This window comes from Takifugu flavidus, chromosome 14 (genome assembly GCF_003711565.1).
Source record: "Takifugu flavidus isolate HTHZ2018 chromosome 14, ASM371156v2, whole genome shotgun sequence".
NCBI classification, from domain to species: domain Eukaryota; kingdom Metazoa; phylum Chordata; class Actinopteri; order Tetraodontiformes; family Tetraodontidae; genus Takifugu; species Takifugu flavidus.
This window is the reverse complement of record NC_079533.1, coordinates 15,131,283-15,149,355: the sequence shown is the minus strand read 5'-3', so window position 1 is coordinate 15,149,355 and position 18,073 is coordinate 15,131,283. Positions and strand designations below refer to the sequence as shown.

Genomic DNA, 18,073 nt, shown 5'->3' with positions numbered 1-18,073 from the left:
GGCCAACCCACATAATAAAACCTGACTTTATGGGTGGTGTTGATCAGACCGTGCTGATCATCAATCTCACATTCCTGTTGTTCTGCTTCTGAAATTCATGACATTCAAACCTCGATTTGAGTAGTCGACTGTAGCCCACAGATTTTTAAAGGAGTGAAGAAGGAACACAACCTTGATGGGTGGCTTGTAGTCTACTTTAGGACATGGTTGCATCCTGATGTTATGCTTCCAATCAAGCGAGAAAAAGGAAAAAAGTTTACATGGAGAGGTTTTTATTATCCTGCGCAGATGAGCCTACATCATCAGGTCTGAAGGAAGCAAAAACCAGAGCAGATGGCCAAGCAGAGACGATTACATACATCACATAAACCGTTTCTATACTTGCAGACTGTATGCAAGATGGTGCAGGGACACTCAGGGAACAACTATGCATAAGTGACACAGCAATACTCATTCTCACACAAACACACACACCCACCCACGCGAGCCAGTGAAGATTCTAAAAGGAGCAGTAGAACTTCAAACACATCGGAGATCAAACCCAGTTTCAGGTGTTGGGACCATCAGGTGACCAGTCAGCAGGTTAACCTGGAAAAACAGTGTCCACCTCCCCCCACATCAGTGGAATCATCATCGGGTTGTGATAAGGCAGAGGGCTCCGCTGCATTCTGCGTTTGGAGAAGCTCTCAGGAATCTTGTGACAAACACACACGTCCACACAAGCACACACACTTCAGCTGATGGAAGTTTAGATGCTGCTCAGAGCATCCACGCCTGGCAGCACTTTACCTGGGAACACAGAGACGTGGCATTGTCACCACAGAGCTTCAAAACTGCGAAACTTTAATGTTCCCCATGCGCGTGCTTTGTGCCACTCACCCTCCAGCAGCTCCAGGCTGGCACCACCTCCAGTGCTCACGTGACTGACCTTATCTTCTGTGTTCCACTTTGCACAACAGGTGGCCGTGTCGCCCCCACCTGGACACAAACATATCCACCCATTATTTAAAAGTAGGTCCACATTCCTCTAGACGTGTGCTGATAATATTGGCACGTAACACATGGAAGAAACGTCTAATATTAAAACAACCTCTCCGCATTTAATGCCTTTCTTACCGATGATTGTAACACAGCCTTTTTTGGTCACCTCGACCACGTTGTCCATCAGACTCTTTGTCCCTTTGGCGAAGTTGTCCCACTCGAACACACCGACTGGACCGTTCCACACAATCTGCTTGGCCCTGGTCACGGCCTCGCCGTAGGCCTTGGAACTCTCTGGTCCACAGTCCAAACCCTGAAGTGTAAACGACCACTATAATAAACAGCCTGGATGAGGCCAGCGTCTCTGCTTGAAACAGTGTCTCACCATCCAGCCGGCAGGAATGCCAGCGGCCACGGTCGCAGTGCCGGTGGTGGCGTGCTCATCAAACTTGTCAGCCGTGACAAAGTCCACGGGCAGTGTGATCTTTACACCGTTCTTCTCGGCTTTGGCCATCAGGTCCTTGACAATGCCGGCTCCTTCCTCATCGTACAGCGACGTACCGATCTAACAGAAATGTAAACATGTCAAAATAAATTCAGAGTCAACAGAACTTGTGTTCAGTTTATTTTGTTTATCTTTGGTTAGACACCATGTATTTGCTGAGAGTCTTGTCTGACTGGAAGGTGGTTTTATTTTATTTGTCCATGTTTCCTCTCACTGGATTCAGAGGTGAATTCTAATTAGTTTGTGGTTCTAAGGGGTCAGAACACTCACACTGAAACAGCTCTAATAAAACCATTCAGAACTACCCAGACGGAGTTTTTGGATGTAAACTACTCATATCCAACTGTCTCTGGATGAATGTAATAAGATTAAAGAAAGGTTAATTCCAATTACGGTTGCCACAGAAAGCTTAAAGAAAATCTGATGCCAATGATTTCCTGATTTTAGGAGAAATTTGTGAAAAAAAAGAAGATGATTCTAGCGAATATAAAGACTTGATGCTTTTTTTTGGAATCTGGAAGTCCACAAACTAGTCTGAGCTTAATGAAGCAGGAGCACCTCAGTGTCATAGTTGACTGAAGAAATAAGTATTTGAGTGAACTTGCTTTTTAAACATGAGCTTATCTTTAAAAATTGTCTCAGAGGTCAGACGTGAGGGCAGGAACCCAACTTTCTTCTTTAAACTAACAGAACAAAGTAGTTTCACAACTGTTTCAACAGCGATCTGAGCGGCTCGAGCACGATGACGGAGTTCGAGTGTTGGCCTGAGATAGGAAAAGATTACATTCTGGAAACATTGACCGTGTCTAAAGCTGTGACAGCCATGAAGTGTGACTGATCCAGAGATCCTGATCCTCCTCACCTCCATGTTGTTGAGGACTTTCAGGAAGGTGAAGGCCATTCCACCACCGATGATCATCTCATCCACCTTGTCCAGCATGTTATTGATCAGCTGAATCTTATCTTTCACCTTCGCTCTGGAGAACAGTCAGAAACATCAGTAATTGATAAGGATATACACAATGTGAACACACCAAGAACTTTCAGTCTCATTTGACCATATTAAACCAACAAAAATATATTCAGATATACGAATTGAGGGCGATTTTATTGATGAGTAACTACGGCAATGACAAACAGTTCAGGGTAGATGAACTGATGGAACATGTTCGAGTCTGCCGACCAGGACTACAAACACAGCTATAATCTTATCCACATTCACGGCAGCATTGTTAAATATTAATGGTCAACATTCTCCATCTGCTGGTTGGTTGTCGAGCAAGAGTGGCGTCACACTGAAATGGACTCTGACATGAAGCCAAAACGCTACACAAATCTGAAAACACAAGAGTACTGGGTTGTATAATAAGCTTAGAGCCCCTACTCTTGGTTGGTTAAATTGGTGTTTTATAAAGGAGCATTGTGTGGTGATAACGCCATGGGTTAATTTCACCTAAAAAACACCGCGTTTCTCTGGTGAGACCAGGTTTCTTCACTGACTGCTATTGCATGACTCTGCTGTTTAGTTTAGATTAGATGCTACGCTTCCAACTTTGATGCGTTTGAATTTTTTTTATTCTGACACGTCGAAATGGTGCCTGGGCACAGGTCAGCTTTCCTTTTGTCTAGTGGCAGACAAAAGCCAGACTTACAGTACACAACCACAGATGGGCTCATTCGAGGGGCCACTGCTGGCCCCAGAAACCGGCATGTCTATCGTGATGTGTTCGCTGTTCCTGTTGAAGCTGGATTTCCGGGGTTGCAGTTTAGCTGCCAACTGAGCTCCTTCCGTTGTTCCAACTCACTTCTGATTTCTAATGAGGAAAAGCGGATTTCTCACCCTCCTAGGATGGCCAGGAAGGGCCTCTGAGGTTTCTCCAGAGCCATGGCAAAGTAATCCAGCTCCTTCTTCATCAGAAAGCCAGCTGCTTTCTGAGGAAGATTTACTCCCACCATGGAGCTGTGAGTGAGGGAGACAAGCAGGGAGGAAGAAGAGGTCAGAAGAGGTCATATAGGATTAATATCATAACATCAGATACCTGCTCACCTGTGGGCTCGGTGAGCTGTGCCAAAGGCGTCGTTGACGTAAACGTCTCCCAGTTTGGACAGAGACGCCCTGAAGGAGTCGATCTGCTCTTGAGAGGCCTTAGTCTGAAGCGGAAAATGTAAAATATGACCAACAGTAACAAGTTTACCTTATTTCCGCCATTATTTATCATTTTCCAAACGATAACATAAAATTTAGCAACTCAAAAATCTGGATGGACTTGTTTAAATGTGCGATTGATTATAGATCAGGTTACTGTTGCACTTTAACAAGCAAAGGTCGTGACCATTTGACAGCAAGACAGGAAAAGGTCAAGAGAAGTGTCGAGTGCAACTGAAATATCCGAATGACATTTGGCCATTTCCCTCCTCTACCACACGCAGACTAGAGCTTCAGCTTGAAGGTGCTGTATTGAAATTATAGCATGTTCTATATGATGTACATCTACTGCTGTACTACACTCCGCTTTACTCTCTTAAGTTTTGTCACTCAAAAAATGTTTGTGTACTAATAATCTATAAATAGAGGTTCTTGTCTGACAGAGTACAGTAGGAACCAAATACAGGCTGCATTCCAGTTGGGCCAACATCGAGCTGGGAAAACCAGTGACCTTCAGGATAAATACCAGCAGGGCAGAACTGCTGATCTACTGTGGGCCTCAGAATGGTTCTGACCCACTACAGTCAGGTCTACAGTCAGTCTCATCAGAATTCTGTGGTCACTCTACAAGTGGCAACCCCAAACACAAATGGCTGAACAGGTTTTGAGAAAAACCAATAATGTGAAATTGGAGATGTGACAGAATATGATGTCATCAGGATGTGACCTGGCCGTTCCTTTGAAAAGGACACTGCAGCAGGAGTGACGGTGCATTATTCTACAGATGACTCAGCAAATTCAACAGATGCCTTGGTCTAATCAGTCCTGACGCCCCCCTCCCCAGAAAGAAAACTATCCAAAACATATCAACTACCACTATATTAAGCAAGGGAATTTTATTAAATGCCATGACAGAGAAAACTCACCTTGTTGCCAGAGGCATCCTTGCCTTTCCCTTCCTCAGCGACATGGAAGCGGAGGTTCTCCAGAAGGATGACAGACCCGGTGGCAGGATTAGCACAGGCGGCTTCCACGTCAGGACCCACACAGTCTTTCAGGAAGGTGACATCCCTACAGAGACAGAGAGGATCTATGAGGAGTAGATCTATGGGGTCCATAGAAGTATTTAACACCAAACAGTAATTTCGGTTGGAATGAACTGCAATTATGAAACTCGGATATCACTCAGGATGAGCCAGAAGACAAAAGTAAATCAAATATCTGACCTTCCCAGGAGGGTCTTGAGTTCAGCAGCAACAGGTTGCAGGGAATATTTCTCAGGCATGACGTTACCATCAGGGCGGCCCAGGTGGCTCATCAGAACTACAGATTTGGCTCCGTTGTCCAGGCAGTGTTTGATGCTGGGAATGGCAGCCTTAACCCTTCAAAAAGTGTGTGTGTGTGTGTGTGGGGGGATGGGGGGGTGAATATTAAATGCTTAGTCCAAACATCTTCTTTTCACTAAGAAAGATTCACCAAGATTCCATCAGACTGTACCTCTGGTTGTTAGTGATCTGCTTGTCCTTCATTGGAACATTAAAATCAACCCTGAGAAGAGGAAAACAGCATGAATGAAGTGTTGTGATTCTATAAATAAACAAATACAGTGAACATATAACCCTCTTATGTTGAGGTACACATTGAATTTAAATTCTCAATGAATCACTTTAAATCCTGCCATTAGACTTATCCCAATAGCTTCATCAGGGAATCAGGAGCATTTGCCTGAGAATATGCAGCATTCCTCATTCTCCAGCCAGTTGCATAACTGCACTCGGTGTCTGAAGACCTGATGCACATGGACAGAACACACAGCGCTCCTGCTGCCATAACATCAACCCTGGATCTCAACATACAGATCAGATCAACTTTCATGTGCTGAAGGTCTGGTTCATTTAATCACGCTACAGTGACAAAGGAATAGAGCAGCATGTTTTTCCCAGATTGGGGCCCTACTGGCTGTAGCTGCTGAACTTATTCTGGTGTCGGTGCACTACAGCAACAGTCTGCCGACCATCTTTTGAATTCGGGTCTTGCAGCTCACACAATGAGCTCTCCAATACTAAAATTATAACGCACACTTGCAGCTAGCAAGCCACGACAGGCCCAAGGAGTGACATGAAGTGATTATTTTGTTGCCTGAATAGGTGTGCTACCCCAGTGCTAACTGAGCTGTGCATGCTGCAGGCCTGTGAACCTTGTCCTGTGCTGCCTAGCTGCCATTGCTGATCCAAACCAACATGGCCCTTTGACATTTCCACACTTGGTGTCAGTTTCATGTGCACTTTTGCAGTTTTTCAAGAAGAGACTTGCAGCAATCAAACTTCAAAATTGACTTATCTACAGTAAACCAACAGTGCTATTTCATGTTATTTTATGAATCCTAGTTTAGGATCAGACGGAAAATCTCTCCAGATGAAGAGATTCCTACAGATTCCATGCAGATCGGTATTACATGCAGCAAAACCTTATTAAACTCATATCGCATCTCGATAGACCCGACAACCCTAATTTGAGATTTTGCCGTTAAATCAATTAAAAATAAAATATGTAAAGCTTCGAAACTTCACCGAGGATTGATGGGGTGCCACACAAAGGAAAAGGAACATTAAAATTTATTAAAACCACATCATTGCGTTGCATCCATGCAGCATCTCCTCTCGGGCACGTAACATGGATGAAAACGTGACAAATTCACTTCCTGTAGCCTGGTCGGTGCTCGCAACCAGGTTACACACTGCTGACCGTACGTTCGACGTCTTCTCGTCAGCATTATAGGAATAAAAGTTTCTGGTAAATGTATGAGGAATCACCTCCTTCACGACAGTTAGGTAACAGGCGTCAAATAATCTCACATCCGATTAACTGCGTCGGGTGGAAACAAGAGGCGTACCTCATGACGACGCGTTTCCCATTGACATCCACTTTGTCCAGTGTGAGTTTGTTAGACAGCGACATGTTGGTTGGTTGGTTGGTTGTCTGGTTCTTCCCTGTACTTTCCTTTTCACCGGGTCTCCTCCGCTTCCTTCGGCTGGTTAGCTACCGAATGACAGCGGTGACCTTAATGCAGAGCGGAGCGACAGCAACGAGGGCGGGGTCAAGCATACCCCCGGCAAATAATTGGCTACAGCGGGCGGAAATCCTCTCATTCTATTGGCTAATGGCAGTCACTCACTGCCGCTTGGTCACGCCCTTCCACTGGTTTCCTTCAATGGAGCTGAATTCGTTAAGCTTAGTCAAGGCATTGTTTTGGATCTATTAGCTTGATTTCATAAATATGTGCTTCTGGATTAATAGATTCAATTACTTTTAGAATTCTGACTTTTATTCCTCGAAGTATTCAGGCTGGCATCAAAATATACATGAATGCCAGATTACAAACTACCTTATACTGTATCTGATATACCTCCCTTCAGGCACAATAACCCCGTCTGGACTGACTGATTGTACATTCACGCTATTTGCACTGACTACATCTGTTACAATAATTGCACTATTTACATCTGTTACTTGCACTGCTTTCCATACTTTGCACATCAGCACCATAGTTACAGCCTGTATATATATTTATCTTGGTTGCAAAGACTTTTATATATCCTTTACATATCTGTGAACTCTGTAAATACAAACATATAGATTGATATCATAAACATATATCATTGTGTGTATATATTGTATATACCCATCACAGTTTTATTCGCTACTTAAGCACTTCTGGTTGGATGCTAACTGCATTTCGTTGCCTTGTACTTGTGACATGTGTAATGACAATAAAGTTGAATCTAATCTAATCTAATAAAACTGCTATCAGCATATGGAAACACCATCTTTGACAATGCCGATGAATGTTGTCAGTCATCCAGGTCGCAGAGAATTCTTGGCTTGATAACTGGACTTTTCACCTCTCATCCAAGAGGCAGCTTCTGTTCCAACAAACTGGTGGGAATGTAGTTTTCAGACCTTTAAACATTTTATAAGATTTTACACATTTTATAAGATTCATTTAATAAAATTTTGGTCAAATTCATAATCCTAAAAATGCATTTTTAAAGACATAAGCCCATGTCTGCACCATATACTATTCTGAATAGCTGATTTTGTTTGAACATAAAATGGTCAATAAAATAAAACTCCAAAAAGATCACCAGAATTAAACTTAATTTATTGGACAAAGCAACATGTTGGAATAAACACAGGATCTCACTGTCTGAATGAGGATCATATTCATCGATCATCTGTAGAACCAGAAGGTTTATGGGGTGGGACACATGACGACTCTTTACTCCTCAGCCTCTCTCCACTGCTTAGGCATGACCTTCCCAATGGGAGAAAGATTCCAGGTGATGCCAGTCTGAGTCAAAACCTGCACAAAAAAATAAAAAAAAAAATCAATCTTACCATGAGAAGGACCACAGGTTACAAAGTTAACACAGTGAAAACATTGAAAGATGCTTTCCATCTGGGACAGAAAAACTCTTGTATAGTAAGCTATTCATTGTTTAGCAGGTGTGTTTGTCAATTATTGTAAATGTAGCATCAGCAGAACATGTAGCATCACACACAGTGAGACAAGAGACAAATCTGGGTAACAACCTGACCGTGCATAATATCTCAAGATACATAAAGTATATATGCCTATAAACTTAATAATTTCAGCATCCTTGTCAGCTACTTATTTTTAAAATTGACTTACATATGACCATACAGCTGTGCAGAAGACAGCGCCACCGACCATTACTCCAGTTCCATACTTGTGGTGAAAGTCCTGCGGGGCAGAGGATCCATGCCTCACTTGCCTTGCGGCCTGACCTGAATAAAAGCAAATATTTTAGAATTTTTTCTGTATTACTGGTAGAGTTTATCCAAGAAGATAATCTAAAACTAGCCATTACATAATTTCTCACCCACAATAAAGAACTTCAAAATTATCATTGTGAAACTCGACGTGAATGACTTCAGTGATAGAGAAAATGCTAATTGGGATTCAAGTAAAGATTAATAAATGGTTTCAACCGAAAATTTGGGCAAGTAAAAAAAAAGCCCACTACAACTTGTTAATCGTGGTGTTTGTAAAAAAAATGTATTATTTGTCAAACTGACAGTCATTTTTGGTTTCGCTAATGTTAGCAACAGCAAGCTACTGTCAGCTCACAGTCGGTCATGGACCCCAAGCAAGGTCGGTCAAATTTTTATATGAAATGTTCTACTGTGCTATGGAGGTGGAAAGAAACAGAACCTATACGATAAAACAATCCGACTACTTACTGGAGATATTGACTGCAGATTTGGCAAAACGATACATGTTGTCTACTCCAGTGCTTTCTGGTACCCTTGAAGAACGGAAGTGTGATATGGCCGCCGCACGTAGTCACAGCGGAAGTTATGATGGTTTGACCTGCGCATGCGTCAAACTACACTGACAGTTGAATTTGAGGCAGGAGAATAAAATTGAACTTGACTGCGATCAGATCTTTTGAGCATCAGTCAATCTATAAATAACCAACCACCACCATACATGAGATAATAATTATTGAAGAAATAAATCTATTATTGGGGTCGCACCACATATCGTGTCAGGATGGCCGAGTGGTCTAAGGCGCCAGACTCAAGGATAAACTCCTTCCGGTTTAACGGGGCTTCTGGTCTCCGAATGGAGGCGTGGGTTCGAATCCCACTTCTGACACTACCTTTTTTTTTCTTTTCAAGCGTGTACAGTTTTATTAAAAAAGAGCTAAGGCTAATACTGTAGATGAACCGACAATGAATTCGAAAGCATTAAATTCGGATTTACTGAATGTCAATACACTAGCTTTCAGCCTACAAATTTTCAGCTTTTATGTAAATGTATGTATTAGGAGATATTGGGCAGGGTGACAAACGCTCTTTTAAACATTCACTTTATTGAATTAAAATAGATTTATTTCAAGATTACAACAGTATAATGACATTTAGCTCATGTAAGTGTGTGTATGTAAAGGTTTCCCTTTTTAAACGTGTTTTATGGGAAGTTGCTACAATATGAAAAAAACAAAACATTGGCTGATTTAAAATACATTCCTAAACAAAAACAAATTAACTTAAATCATAAAAAATAAACACAAAATTGAATATCACCAAATCCCAAAATTAGGTTAAAGATGTTACTGACACAGACCTTTAACTCAAGTGCTTGTAATCTTTAGTGTTAGCTATTCGTTCCCTTTTTTTGAGGAATTACTTCAGCTCAGTATGTAAATTCATGGAATCAATTCAACTTAGTGTTTATTTATGAGTTATGAAAATAATTCCTTACAAGAACTTTGAACACAACTGAAAGTTGAATTTAAGGAATGTGTACAAGGAATGTATCAACAACTAAGGTTGGCAGGGAAGTGAAATGAACAAACTAACCCTAACCAATGGGACGTACAACCATAAATAGGGTTGTAAAACACTGGAATTATTCCAAAGCATGTATTGTTTTGATTCAATACATTTAATGGCTCTACACACCCTCAAAAACACTGTAAATGCTTTTCAAACATTATAGTATTTACACACAGGTGTCGTCAAAAGAAAAGATTGTGTGAGTCCAAAAAAATCAAGAATGCCGTATCAACATTAGATTGCAAAGCCCCTAACATTCAGGCATCTTTTTTCTTCTTTAGGGCATATTTCCTAATCCGTCTTCTTGTCTTTTCCTTCCTCGTCATCTGTGTACTCCGCAGGCTCCTCTCCAGGTTTCAAAAGCTTGCCAATGTAGTCATACTTGACTGTTAAAAAAACAACACATACAGTCCTTAGGATAAATGTCTTTTTTTCTCTGAAAGTCAGTTAGTTCATATAATTACCATGTTACATGTTTATTACATTTTGGTTATTAATCAAAACCATCCATTTACAGGGTTTTTTTACAGTTTACATCTCTACTCACAGGTGAATTGAGCCTCCCAGTCAGACAGGCTCTCCCACTGGGAAGCGTTCAGGTCAGACAGGTCATCATGTTCATCCTTCAAGGCATCTTTCTCCAGACAGAATGTAGCCAGACCTCTTGATGCATCTCTGCCAGCAAACACCCCGTAAGGGCCATCTGATGCCAAGTCGGCATGAAATGGTTATTTACTTTTAGAACGTTTCAATACAAATGCTAGTCTCTTCCAGCCTTTTCAACTCTCATTCTATAATCAATAATTACAGTAAAATATATGATGTTTCGAGAAGCAAATCGATCCTGCATATGGCCAGTAAGTGTTTTAAAAATTGTATATGTTGTTTTCCACTTTTATTCCACAAAATAATTATTTGACAGGCAAACTTTGAATCAAATAAACAATGTTGCATCAAAGGAGACATAACACTGTGCTCACATTGGCCAGAGGTTACAGGTGCCACAGGTTAGTCTGAGATAAGACTAAAATAAATGAAGTCTACCTCTGACACCATTTCCTATAACCAAATGGTTGTCACATTGGTATCTTGAAATGACCTTGCATATTTTCTTCTCAACGTGCAGATAAATAACACTTTATATAGGTACTTTATGACCTATAGAATTTCAATTCAAAATCTGTTACCAACAATTAAAAAAGAGAACACGCTGTATTGTATATATACACTCAAACCTTGTCCTTTAGTTTTGTATTTTTGAACGAATTTCAAAAATGCAAAATACGTTTTAAGGGATAATTAAATATCTAATAACCAGAGTTAAATAATAGTAAACTCCATATTCAGAGTAACACATCTGCGTCCAGTGACGATCTTCGATCCAAGGCTAAAGAACTGTTGTGAAATGAGATCAGGGACTAAACTGGGGGCGTAACGTTAGAACTTTCTAAAGCAACAGATCTTATGGATGTTAAAATTTTAGGATATCATTTAATAGCGTTTACATCCAAATTGACGGGTGCGATCACAGCTATTAACAGGGGATCGGCCGATGACGACTTTGTCTTCGTAATATTAAGGGTGGTGGGGGCAGGGTCGTACCAACGCTTAACATTAAGTTATGGGAACGTTACCTGGCCCGTAAAACTTCTTTCCCCTCGTCACATCGAACACCTTCCCGTTCACAGCCATGAGGATCCTCGGGTTCTCAGCACCGTCATATGGCTTCAACTCCGCGATGGTAAAATCTCTCTTTTTCATTTTCGGCAGCGGTTTTTCCTCTTCTGCGAAGTGCGGCTGTTTGTCCCCGCGTACGATTTTGTAGAGGAGAAACAAGCAGAGACTGAGCAAAGTCAGATTTAGAGGGGAGGTGAAAATTTCCTGCAAAATCCCCCCAGAAGTTGTCTCGCTTGCTTCTGCTTCAGCCATGTTGACTTGTCTCTCGCTCTCTCCCTACGCACGCGCATGTGTGTTTGCACGCGTCTAAGTGGGAGGGACTTGAAGGGCGCCATGTAGCCGGAACCAATCGCAGCGCGTCCTTATTAAATATTACTGTCAGCTAATTGTTATAACCCAGGAAATTGTTTGTCTATAAGAAAGTAACATGATTTTTGCAGAACAAATTGCATAAGATATCTAATCATTTTATTTATTTTAATTCCAAAAGTACAATTTTTTGCCAAGTACACACAAAACGTTATGCATTTTCATATTTTTAAATATTTTGATGGGGACGTTTTGTATCTGAATATCACTTTTCTCACAATATCTTTGCAGTCGAGATCATGTAATAGTAAACAATAGGTGACCGAAAATTGAACAAGACATTCAAAACTAATTTTTTGAAGGTTTTGTTTACCTTCTGATACATCCGGTGGTTGCTTCATGTAATTCGAACACTTCCGGACATTGAAAACAGAATACTACGCCTCTTTGATTCTCAACAAAAACTCATTGTACCGCTCCATACTTACATGGGAATTAAAGTCTCATTTTCAGCCACGGTTTTCCTGTTAAATCGTATAACCACAACGGAATTTTTTCTGTAAGGTATTGCACGTAAGATTGGTGATTGCGCAAGGGCGGCAATAACGTTCCTAGCTAGCCGTCTGTTTTGGGCATCCAAACAGCAGCCGGTGTTTAGCAAGGTTGGGCCGGAGATGACAAGCGGTTCGGCTGTTCTCCTTTAAGAACGACTTTGGCAGGCACGCATGAAAGCTCTAGATTGTCCGTCACTTGAAGACCAGATGATAAGAAATACTTCTTAAGTCAGGCTCGCTATCAGGTGCGTTTTACAGTTTTGGTTGTAGCTAACACCTCTTTACAGTACCTAGCATGCATTCAACTTGTTTTTTCCTATGTCATTATGTGTTAGCTTTCCTATCGTTTCTTACTTGTAAACGTTCTTTTTTATTTATTATTTTATCGCTATCATTCAAAGCTTCTTAATGATTGTATATATTACTTTAAATTCAAATTTGATTGAACCAAAGTGTAGAATCAAACGACTATATGAATATGATGAAGGATGAAAAATACGATCTATAGAAGATATGATTGATATTTTACAAAGATTTGAGTGTTGTTTTTGAGATTCGATCTCTTCTTCGGCAGAAAAGCAAAATTCATTGTTTATCTTTTCACCACACAGATAACTTGTAAATTGCCCCCCACTTCTGCCTCTCTGGTGCTTTCTGATCCTGGGCTCTTCCAAACCCAGTGACCATGAGTGCCATCCGAGTCGATGCCAAAGTTGTAATGCTGGGAAAGGAGAGTGTGGGGAAGACCAGTCTCGTAGAGAGATATGTCCATCACCGGTTCCTGGTGGGCCCCTATCAGAACGTGAGTGTCAGCTGATTCCCCCCAGCCTGAATGGCGGTGTTTTAATGCCCAGCCTCAGGAAAGTCATGGTAACACCAGTCTAGGATGAGTTGTGTGTGACAAACATGGTCATGTTTAAGTAATTGCCGGCTTCTTGTGTCTTATGATACAACTTTATAACTTCAAAGTTGTTTTAAGTGACACAGAGGTTTGAATGAGGCTATTCAAATTTGCTTCGTGGTTGTTTGATGCATTACTGACTTTAATTCCCTGCATAGACGATCGGTGCTGCATTTGTTGCCAAGCCAATCCAGCTGGGAGAGAAAGTGGTCACACTGGGAATATGGGTGAGTTGCTTAATCTGAGAGCGTGCCTGTCCGAATGAAAATTTGGTTACTTTTTACTCTTTTTGTGGGTTGATGGGTCACCATGAAACTGCATCTTTCAAAACAAACATAACATGACATGGACTTGTTCTCTTTAGCCTTTCACTCAAACAGGGATTACATTTTTTTACATCAATTTTGTAGTGTGTTGAAAATACTCCATATGCCCCTTGTTTGACTATTTTTCCAAAGTCATGGCAAAGAGAGCAATATGTAGGGGATGGGAGAACATATGAAAAATGTAGTACATCTAGAAATACAGTGGTGGTGGTTGTTGTAGGAATGCTACTTTTATTGAGTTCCAAGGCCAGACAGGAAACTGAAGTAAGTCCTGTGGTTGCCTCTGTTTTCTTTTTGTTTGCCTTTATTGTTTGTAGATGATCTTACAGCTTCTCTTTCAATCAGGACACTGCTGGATCAGAGCGTTATGAAGCCATGAGCAGGATCTACTACAGAGGAGCACGAGCAGCCATAGTCTGCTACGGTAAGACATTCACACTTACACAGTGCTAAAAAAACGTGCAAACATATGTTACCGTCATTTTTGATGTTTTGTTTTCAGTTTGTTCTACTTAACAGCTCATTGGTGTTTAACTGGTATATGAATTCATGTAAGCTTAGACTTCACCGTGTTCAGTTAAGGTATGACAGTACAATTGTTTTTACTCAGTTTTATGGGGAGGGAATTACAGTTACCCGAGTCCATTCTTGCAGCCATGCACGTTTTAATTAGCAGAAAATGGATTATATTTTAGAATAGTGAGCTCATGTAAAGCCCTAATTTTAAAACAAAACACAACTGGACTGTGTCTCCTTTAGTTTAGGAGTAGTTCTTTCTTGAACTTTTCTTCATTGCTGAATAATGTAAATGAAAAAAATATTGTCGGCATCAGAGTAAGAAAAGAAACATGCAACAACAGGTAGATGATGTTCAATCGGATGAGGATATCAATTGGATGAGAAACAAGTTTATCATTCAGTGGTGGGGAAAAATGACAGGAGTGTCCAAGACCGATGGTGTTAAACATGAAGAGATTCACCAGCAGCAGGCGATCCTGTTAGTAGCTACAAAACATGATCCCCTTACTCACAGTCCTGCCACCATTTCTGACTAATTTTCACCTCTTTGGTCCTCAAGGGGGAACTTGGTTAATAGCTGTAAGCGTTTCCCAGGAGATGATTCACATTGCTTGACTGTCATGCTTTAGTTCACAGTGCTTCAGTCACACAGCACATGACCGCTACTTTATTATTATTTTATTGTGGTTTATGCAAATATTTGTTCAGAAACACTTGCGTAATCAGGCCATGTTAGATAAGTGTTTGTTCAAGGTCACTAATAGAATAAATTAATCGCACCAGTCTTCTAAATAGCTTTTTTGAAAACTTTTCTTTGCAGCAAATTCATTCCAGATTTGTACTTTCTTTTGTAATAGTTTGTGATTTTGCTGTTTTGGATGAAGAGTTTTTTTTAGTTTCAGTGTTGTTGTGCTCGGTGTGAATATGTGTGTATCTGCCTGCTGCTGGTGACTGAATGAGTTTGTGTTTTCAGATTTGACTGACAGCAGCAGCTTCCAACGAGCTCGATTCTGGGTGAAGGAGCTCCAGAACTGTGAGGAGGTGAGTGAGCAGGTTCTCTATGTTGTGTGAAATCACATTTTAAAATGGGAAACTTTAAAAGTTGGGTTTTTTTTGTCATCTGTTAATAACGGACCAAGACTTCACACTGTGCACAAAGTTAGATGTAAAATATTGTTTGTTGCGTTACAGCAATGTAAAATCTATCTGTGCGGCACCAAGAACGACCTCATCACAGCGGATCGGAGCCTACGCCAGATCGACTACCACGACGCCCAGGACTTTGCAGAAGGTATTTTCAGCCTGTACTGGTCATTATACTGACATCAACTAATGATCGCTTCCCTGGTGTTTGTAGAGGAAGTCCATCTAACAGAACAAAGTCACCATTGTACCTTGGTAATACAGTACATTGCTGTCATGCTGTTCGCGTTAAGCCGTATCCATCCACAGAGGATTAATGCAACTTTAGCAGAAGAATTTTGTTTAAGCAAGTCAGTGTTGTTAATTTGGTATTGCTAATCCATCAAGCAGTGCGTTTTCTATCTCCTTAGTTCCACTGTAGTCACATCATCCCTCGTCTTACTGAACAAACAAAGGTTTAACCCAACTCTAGATGTCACCATTATTCATTGAATGTTATCGGCCAACTACGGTAAATTGCTTGAAAGACCCTAAATATGGTTACTATACTGTTATTTATGTATTTTTTGTCTCTCTGACAGAAATTGGAGCGCAATATTTCGAGACTTCAAGTAAAACAGGAAACAATGTGGGTGAGTCAGACATTGTCATGCTCAGAACACTTGATCTGTCCCAAACAGCTGTATTTATACATGGTGTTTAGACTGTAGGAGTGTATCCAACCCCAGAACAGAGTAAAAAATAGGTGATCGGAGTCCATTTTAGCACATTTACAGAATTATTGACAAGTGACTGAAGAAGCTGACAGACTTCTCTTCCTCCCTGTTGGACAGATGAGTTGTTCCACAAAGTTGCTGAGGACTACAACAATGCTGCCTTCCAGTTTATGTCAGGTGAGACACCATGGTTACAATGTCACAAAGGATGGCCTCAGCCCTCTGATTGAAGTGATGTGAAATATATGACTGTTTCAAGACTTAAACATAGTAAAAACATTATTGCATTTTAAAATGTATTCATCCAAATGATGAGATGATGATGCATTTTTCTGTAATTAATGTAAGTGTCACAGAACCAAAGGTTAATAAAAAAATGTGTGGTTATATGGTTTGTGAAGTTTCCTAAAATATGAAACTCTGTCCAAACAGAGGAAAATGGCGTCGACCTGGGCCAGAAGAAAGACTCATATTTCTACTCCTGTTGCCACAACAACTGATGCTGAGCGGCAGGATGGGACAGCAGGTCACATGACCTCGAGCAGAACCTGGATGTTGCTGGATGGGTGTCAGACAAATCACCTGTGGATCTACAATCCAAGGAAATGTCAAAGCTGTACTCTTGATGCTTTACCAGATATGTTTATTTCTTTTGTGCCATAAGGAAGTGAAGGCTGCCAGACTGTCCAGAAGAGGATCCTCTGCAGTTCTTACTGGGTGAAGAGGGATCTGATGTCATACACACATTTTCACCCAGTTATATTCTGTTAGTTCCCCTCTGGAGCCTCCAAGCTGGACTAGGGGAGCGAACAGACCTAAACCTTGACTCAACTTTGCACTGCGGCTCCTTTGAGGTGGAATGGTTTGTTTACAATAGTTCTGAATTTACCTCTAACTCATTGCAGCCTTGCTGAGAGTGCGAATATGAAGCTACTATGATGGAGCAAAACAAACCAGTTAAAGGAATTTTCTGATCATTTGGAAATCTGGGTTGAAATGAGAACAATCCTCTGACATCATCAATACTTTGGCCATGCGAAGGTCACAATGGGTACAATTAATGGGGCTGGATAAAATGCTGTCAGCTGGATGCTGACTGCTGTCAGTGTCTGATTTACATTGGTCATCTTTCCCTCACTGTAAAGAAGCTTTGCTAATTTTAAAACTAATCAGGAATGTTTTCTGACTTGGAACAAAAGCTGACTACACTATTGTTCTGGTCTTGGATCTATATCAATAATTCCACATCAGATGGTCCCCATAAAACCAAACTTTCTAAAATGTCAGAATGTGTTTTATGGATTAATAGTGATCATACTGAGGAGCTTGATCTGGTCAGATCAGATTTTCTCCCACTGCAGTTCAGACAACTTGACTGATTTTATTGTGTTCACATCTGTAGTTTACACAGCCTCGGCTAAGTTTTCAGGCCATCCTTGTGTTGGAACTCCAAATTTCTTATTTAAGAATGTGATTTAAAAATCTAATGTCCATCTATGAGATTGTGGCCGTTAATTTTCCTGTTGACAGTTTTGAGCAGGGAATGATCAAAGAGCGCCGTTGGTGTGGAGAAACAAGTTTCAGTAACACAGGAAAGCACATTGTGAATGTTGTAATCTCTTACAAAACCCACTCTGCAACAGCATCTGCATCTGTATTTATGAGAAGGACATCACTTATTTATTGCCTTTTATTTTGAAGCTGTGCTGCCACAAAGATGTGGGGAAATAAATAGACGGGATGTTGGTTTTTTTCCACGCTGCTGCTTTTGTGTATTGGCGTTCCAAGTGTTGACATTTTGGCGCACAATATTTTTTAATGGAGGGCCGTTTACAAAAGACTGTTGTGACGTACAAACATGCTCTGTACGATTAAAAGTGGTTTATAGTGATCAGTCTGTATCTCATGTTGCTGAAAATCAATCATCTTG

At 40.8% G+C, this 18,073-nt stretch overlaps 4 protein-coding genes and 1 non-coding gene across 8 annotated transcripts; 2 read left to right on the top strand and 3 right to left on the bottom strand.

The window, feature by feature from the left end:
• Positions 1-255: 255 nt before the first annotated feature.
• Positions 256-6,738, bottom strand: pgk1 (phosphoglycerate kinase 1). Its single transcript, XM_057053363.1, has 11 exons — positions 6,526-6,738; positions 5,130-5,180; positions 4,859-5,014; positions 4,559-4,703; positions 3,534-3,637; positions 3,327-3,446; positions 2,349-2,463; positions 1,367-1,546; positions 1,117-1,294; positions 880-978; positions 256-789 (listed from the first exon to the last, which is right to left on the bottom strand). The coding sequence occupies exons 1-11, from the start codon at positions 6,588-6,590 to the stop codon at positions 749-751; spliced, it is 1,254 nt and encodes a 417-aa protein (XP_056909343.1). The 5' UTR covers positions 6,591-6,738; the 3' UTR covers positions 256-748.
• Positions 6,739-7,773: 1,035 nt separating this feature from the next.
• LOC130537018 (cytochrome c oxidase subunit 7B, mitochondrial) lies at positions 7,774-9,055 on the bottom strand. The gene is made up of 3 exons (XM_057053372.1): positions 8,898-9,055; positions 8,326-8,441; positions 7,774-7,995 (listed from the first exon to the last, which is right to left on the bottom strand). Exons 1-3 carry the CDS (start codon positions 8,932-8,934, stop codon positions 7,912-7,914), a joined length of 237 nt encoding a protein of 78 aa, XP_056909352.1. The 5' UTR covers positions 8,935-9,055; the 3' UTR covers positions 7,774-7,911.
• Positions 9,056-9,204: 149 nt separating this feature from the next.
• trnal-caa (transfer RNA leucine (anticodon CAA)) lies at positions 9,205-9,315 on the top strand. The gene is made up of 2 exons: positions 9,205-9,242; positions 9,270-9,315. It is a non-coding gene; the product is annotated as a tRNA-Leu (tRNA).
• Positions 9,316-9,512: 197 nt separating this feature from the next.
• pgrmc1 (progesterone receptor membrane component 1) lies at positions 9,513-11,962 on the bottom strand. The gene is made up of 3 exons (XM_057053484.1): positions 11,633-11,962; positions 10,546-10,701; positions 9,513-10,384 (listed from the first exon to the last, which is right to left on the bottom strand). Exons 1-3 carry the CDS (start codon positions 11,925-11,927, stop codon positions 10,290-10,292), a joined length of 546 nt encoding a protein of 181 aa, XP_056909464.1. The 5' UTR covers positions 11,928-11,962; the 3' UTR covers positions 9,513-10,289.
• Positions 11,963-12,238: 276 nt separating this feature from the next.
• On the top strand, positions 12,239-18,034 carry rab24 (RAB24, member RAS oncogene family). Of its 4 annotated transcripts, none has more exons than XM_057053480.1 (9): positions 12,239-12,783; positions 13,150-13,340; positions 13,598-13,666; positions 14,111-14,189; positions 15,258-15,337; positions 15,476-15,575; positions 16,009-16,055; positions 16,261-16,320; positions 16,576-18,034. In XM_057053480.1, the coding sequence occupies exons 2-9, from the start codon at positions 13,224-13,226 to the stop codon at positions 16,804-16,806; spliced, it is 783 nt and encodes a 260-aa protein (XP_056909460.1). In that variant the 5' UTR covers positions 12,239-12,783; positions 13,150-13,223; the 3' UTR covers positions 16,807-18,034. The 4 variants fall into 4 exon arrangements, with proteins under 4 accessions (XP_056909460.1, XP_056909462.1, XP_056909461.1 ...); XM_057053482.1 differs by having other exon boundaries at positions 12,250-12,783; positions 16,009-16,059; XM_057053481.1 differs by having other exon boundaries at positions 12,260-12,783; positions 15,258-15,325.
• Positions 18,035-18,073: the final 39 nt, after the last annotated feature.

What these genes read in the sequence shown, in the direction of transcription:
- pgk1 (XM_057053363.1), bottom strand. Translation starts at nt 6,590, where the DNA reads ATGTCGCTGTCTAACAAACTCACACTGGACAAAGTGGATGTCAATGGG. An exon ending in ACAGCTCACCGAGCCCACAG is followed by an intron (nt 3,447 to 3,533) that starts GTGAGCAGGTAT and finishes CCTCACTCACAG; the next exon opens with CTCCATGGTGGGAGTAAATC. An exon ending in AAGTCCTCAACAACATGGAG is followed by an intron (nt 1,547 to 2,348) that starts GTGAGGAGGATC and finishes CATTTCTGTTAG; the next exon opens with ATCGGTACGTCGCTGTACGA.
- LOC130537018 (XM_057053372.1), bottom strand. Translation starts at nt 8,934, where the DNA reads ATGTATCGTTTTGCCAAATCTGCAGTCAATATCTCCA. An exon ending in ATCTGCAGTCAATATCTCCA is followed by an intron (nt 8,442 to 8,897) that starts GTAAGTAGTCGG and finishes GCTTTTATTCAG; the next exon opens with GTCAGGCCGCAAGGCAAGTG. An exon ending in GCACAGCTGTATGGTCATAT is followed by an intron (nt 7,996 to 8,325) that starts GTAAGTCAATTT and finishes TTTTTTGTGCAG; the next exon opens with GTTTTGACTCAGACTGGCAT.
- rab24 (XM_057053480.1), top strand. Translation starts at nt 13,224, where the DNA reads ATGAGTGCCATCCGAGTCGATGCCAAAGTTGTAATGCTGGGAAAGGAG. An exon ending in AGCAGCCATAGTCTGCTACG is followed by an intron (nt 14,190 to 15,257) that starts GTAAGACATTCA and finishes TTGTGTTTTCAG; the next exon opens with ATTTGACTGACAGCAGCAGC. An exon ending in CAAGTAAAACAGGAAACAAT is followed by an intron (nt 16,056 to 16,260) that starts GTGGGTGAGTCA and finishes CCTGTTGGACAG; the next exon opens with ATGAGTTGTTCCACAAAGTT.
- pgrmc1 (XM_057053484.1), bottom strand. Translation starts at nt 11,927, where the DNA reads ATGGCTGAAGCAGAAGCAAGCGAGACAACTTCTGGGGGGATTTTGCAG. An exon ending in AAAGAAGTTTTACGGGCCAG is followed by an intron (nt 10,702 to 11,632) that starts GTAACGTTCCCA and finishes ACTTGGCATCAG; the next exon opens with ATGGCCCTTACGGGGTGTTT. An exon ending in CTGGGAGGCTCAATTCACCT is followed by an intron (nt 10,385 to 10,545) that starts GTGAGTAGAGAT and finishes TTTTTTTAACAG; the next exon opens with TCAAGTATGACTACATTGGC.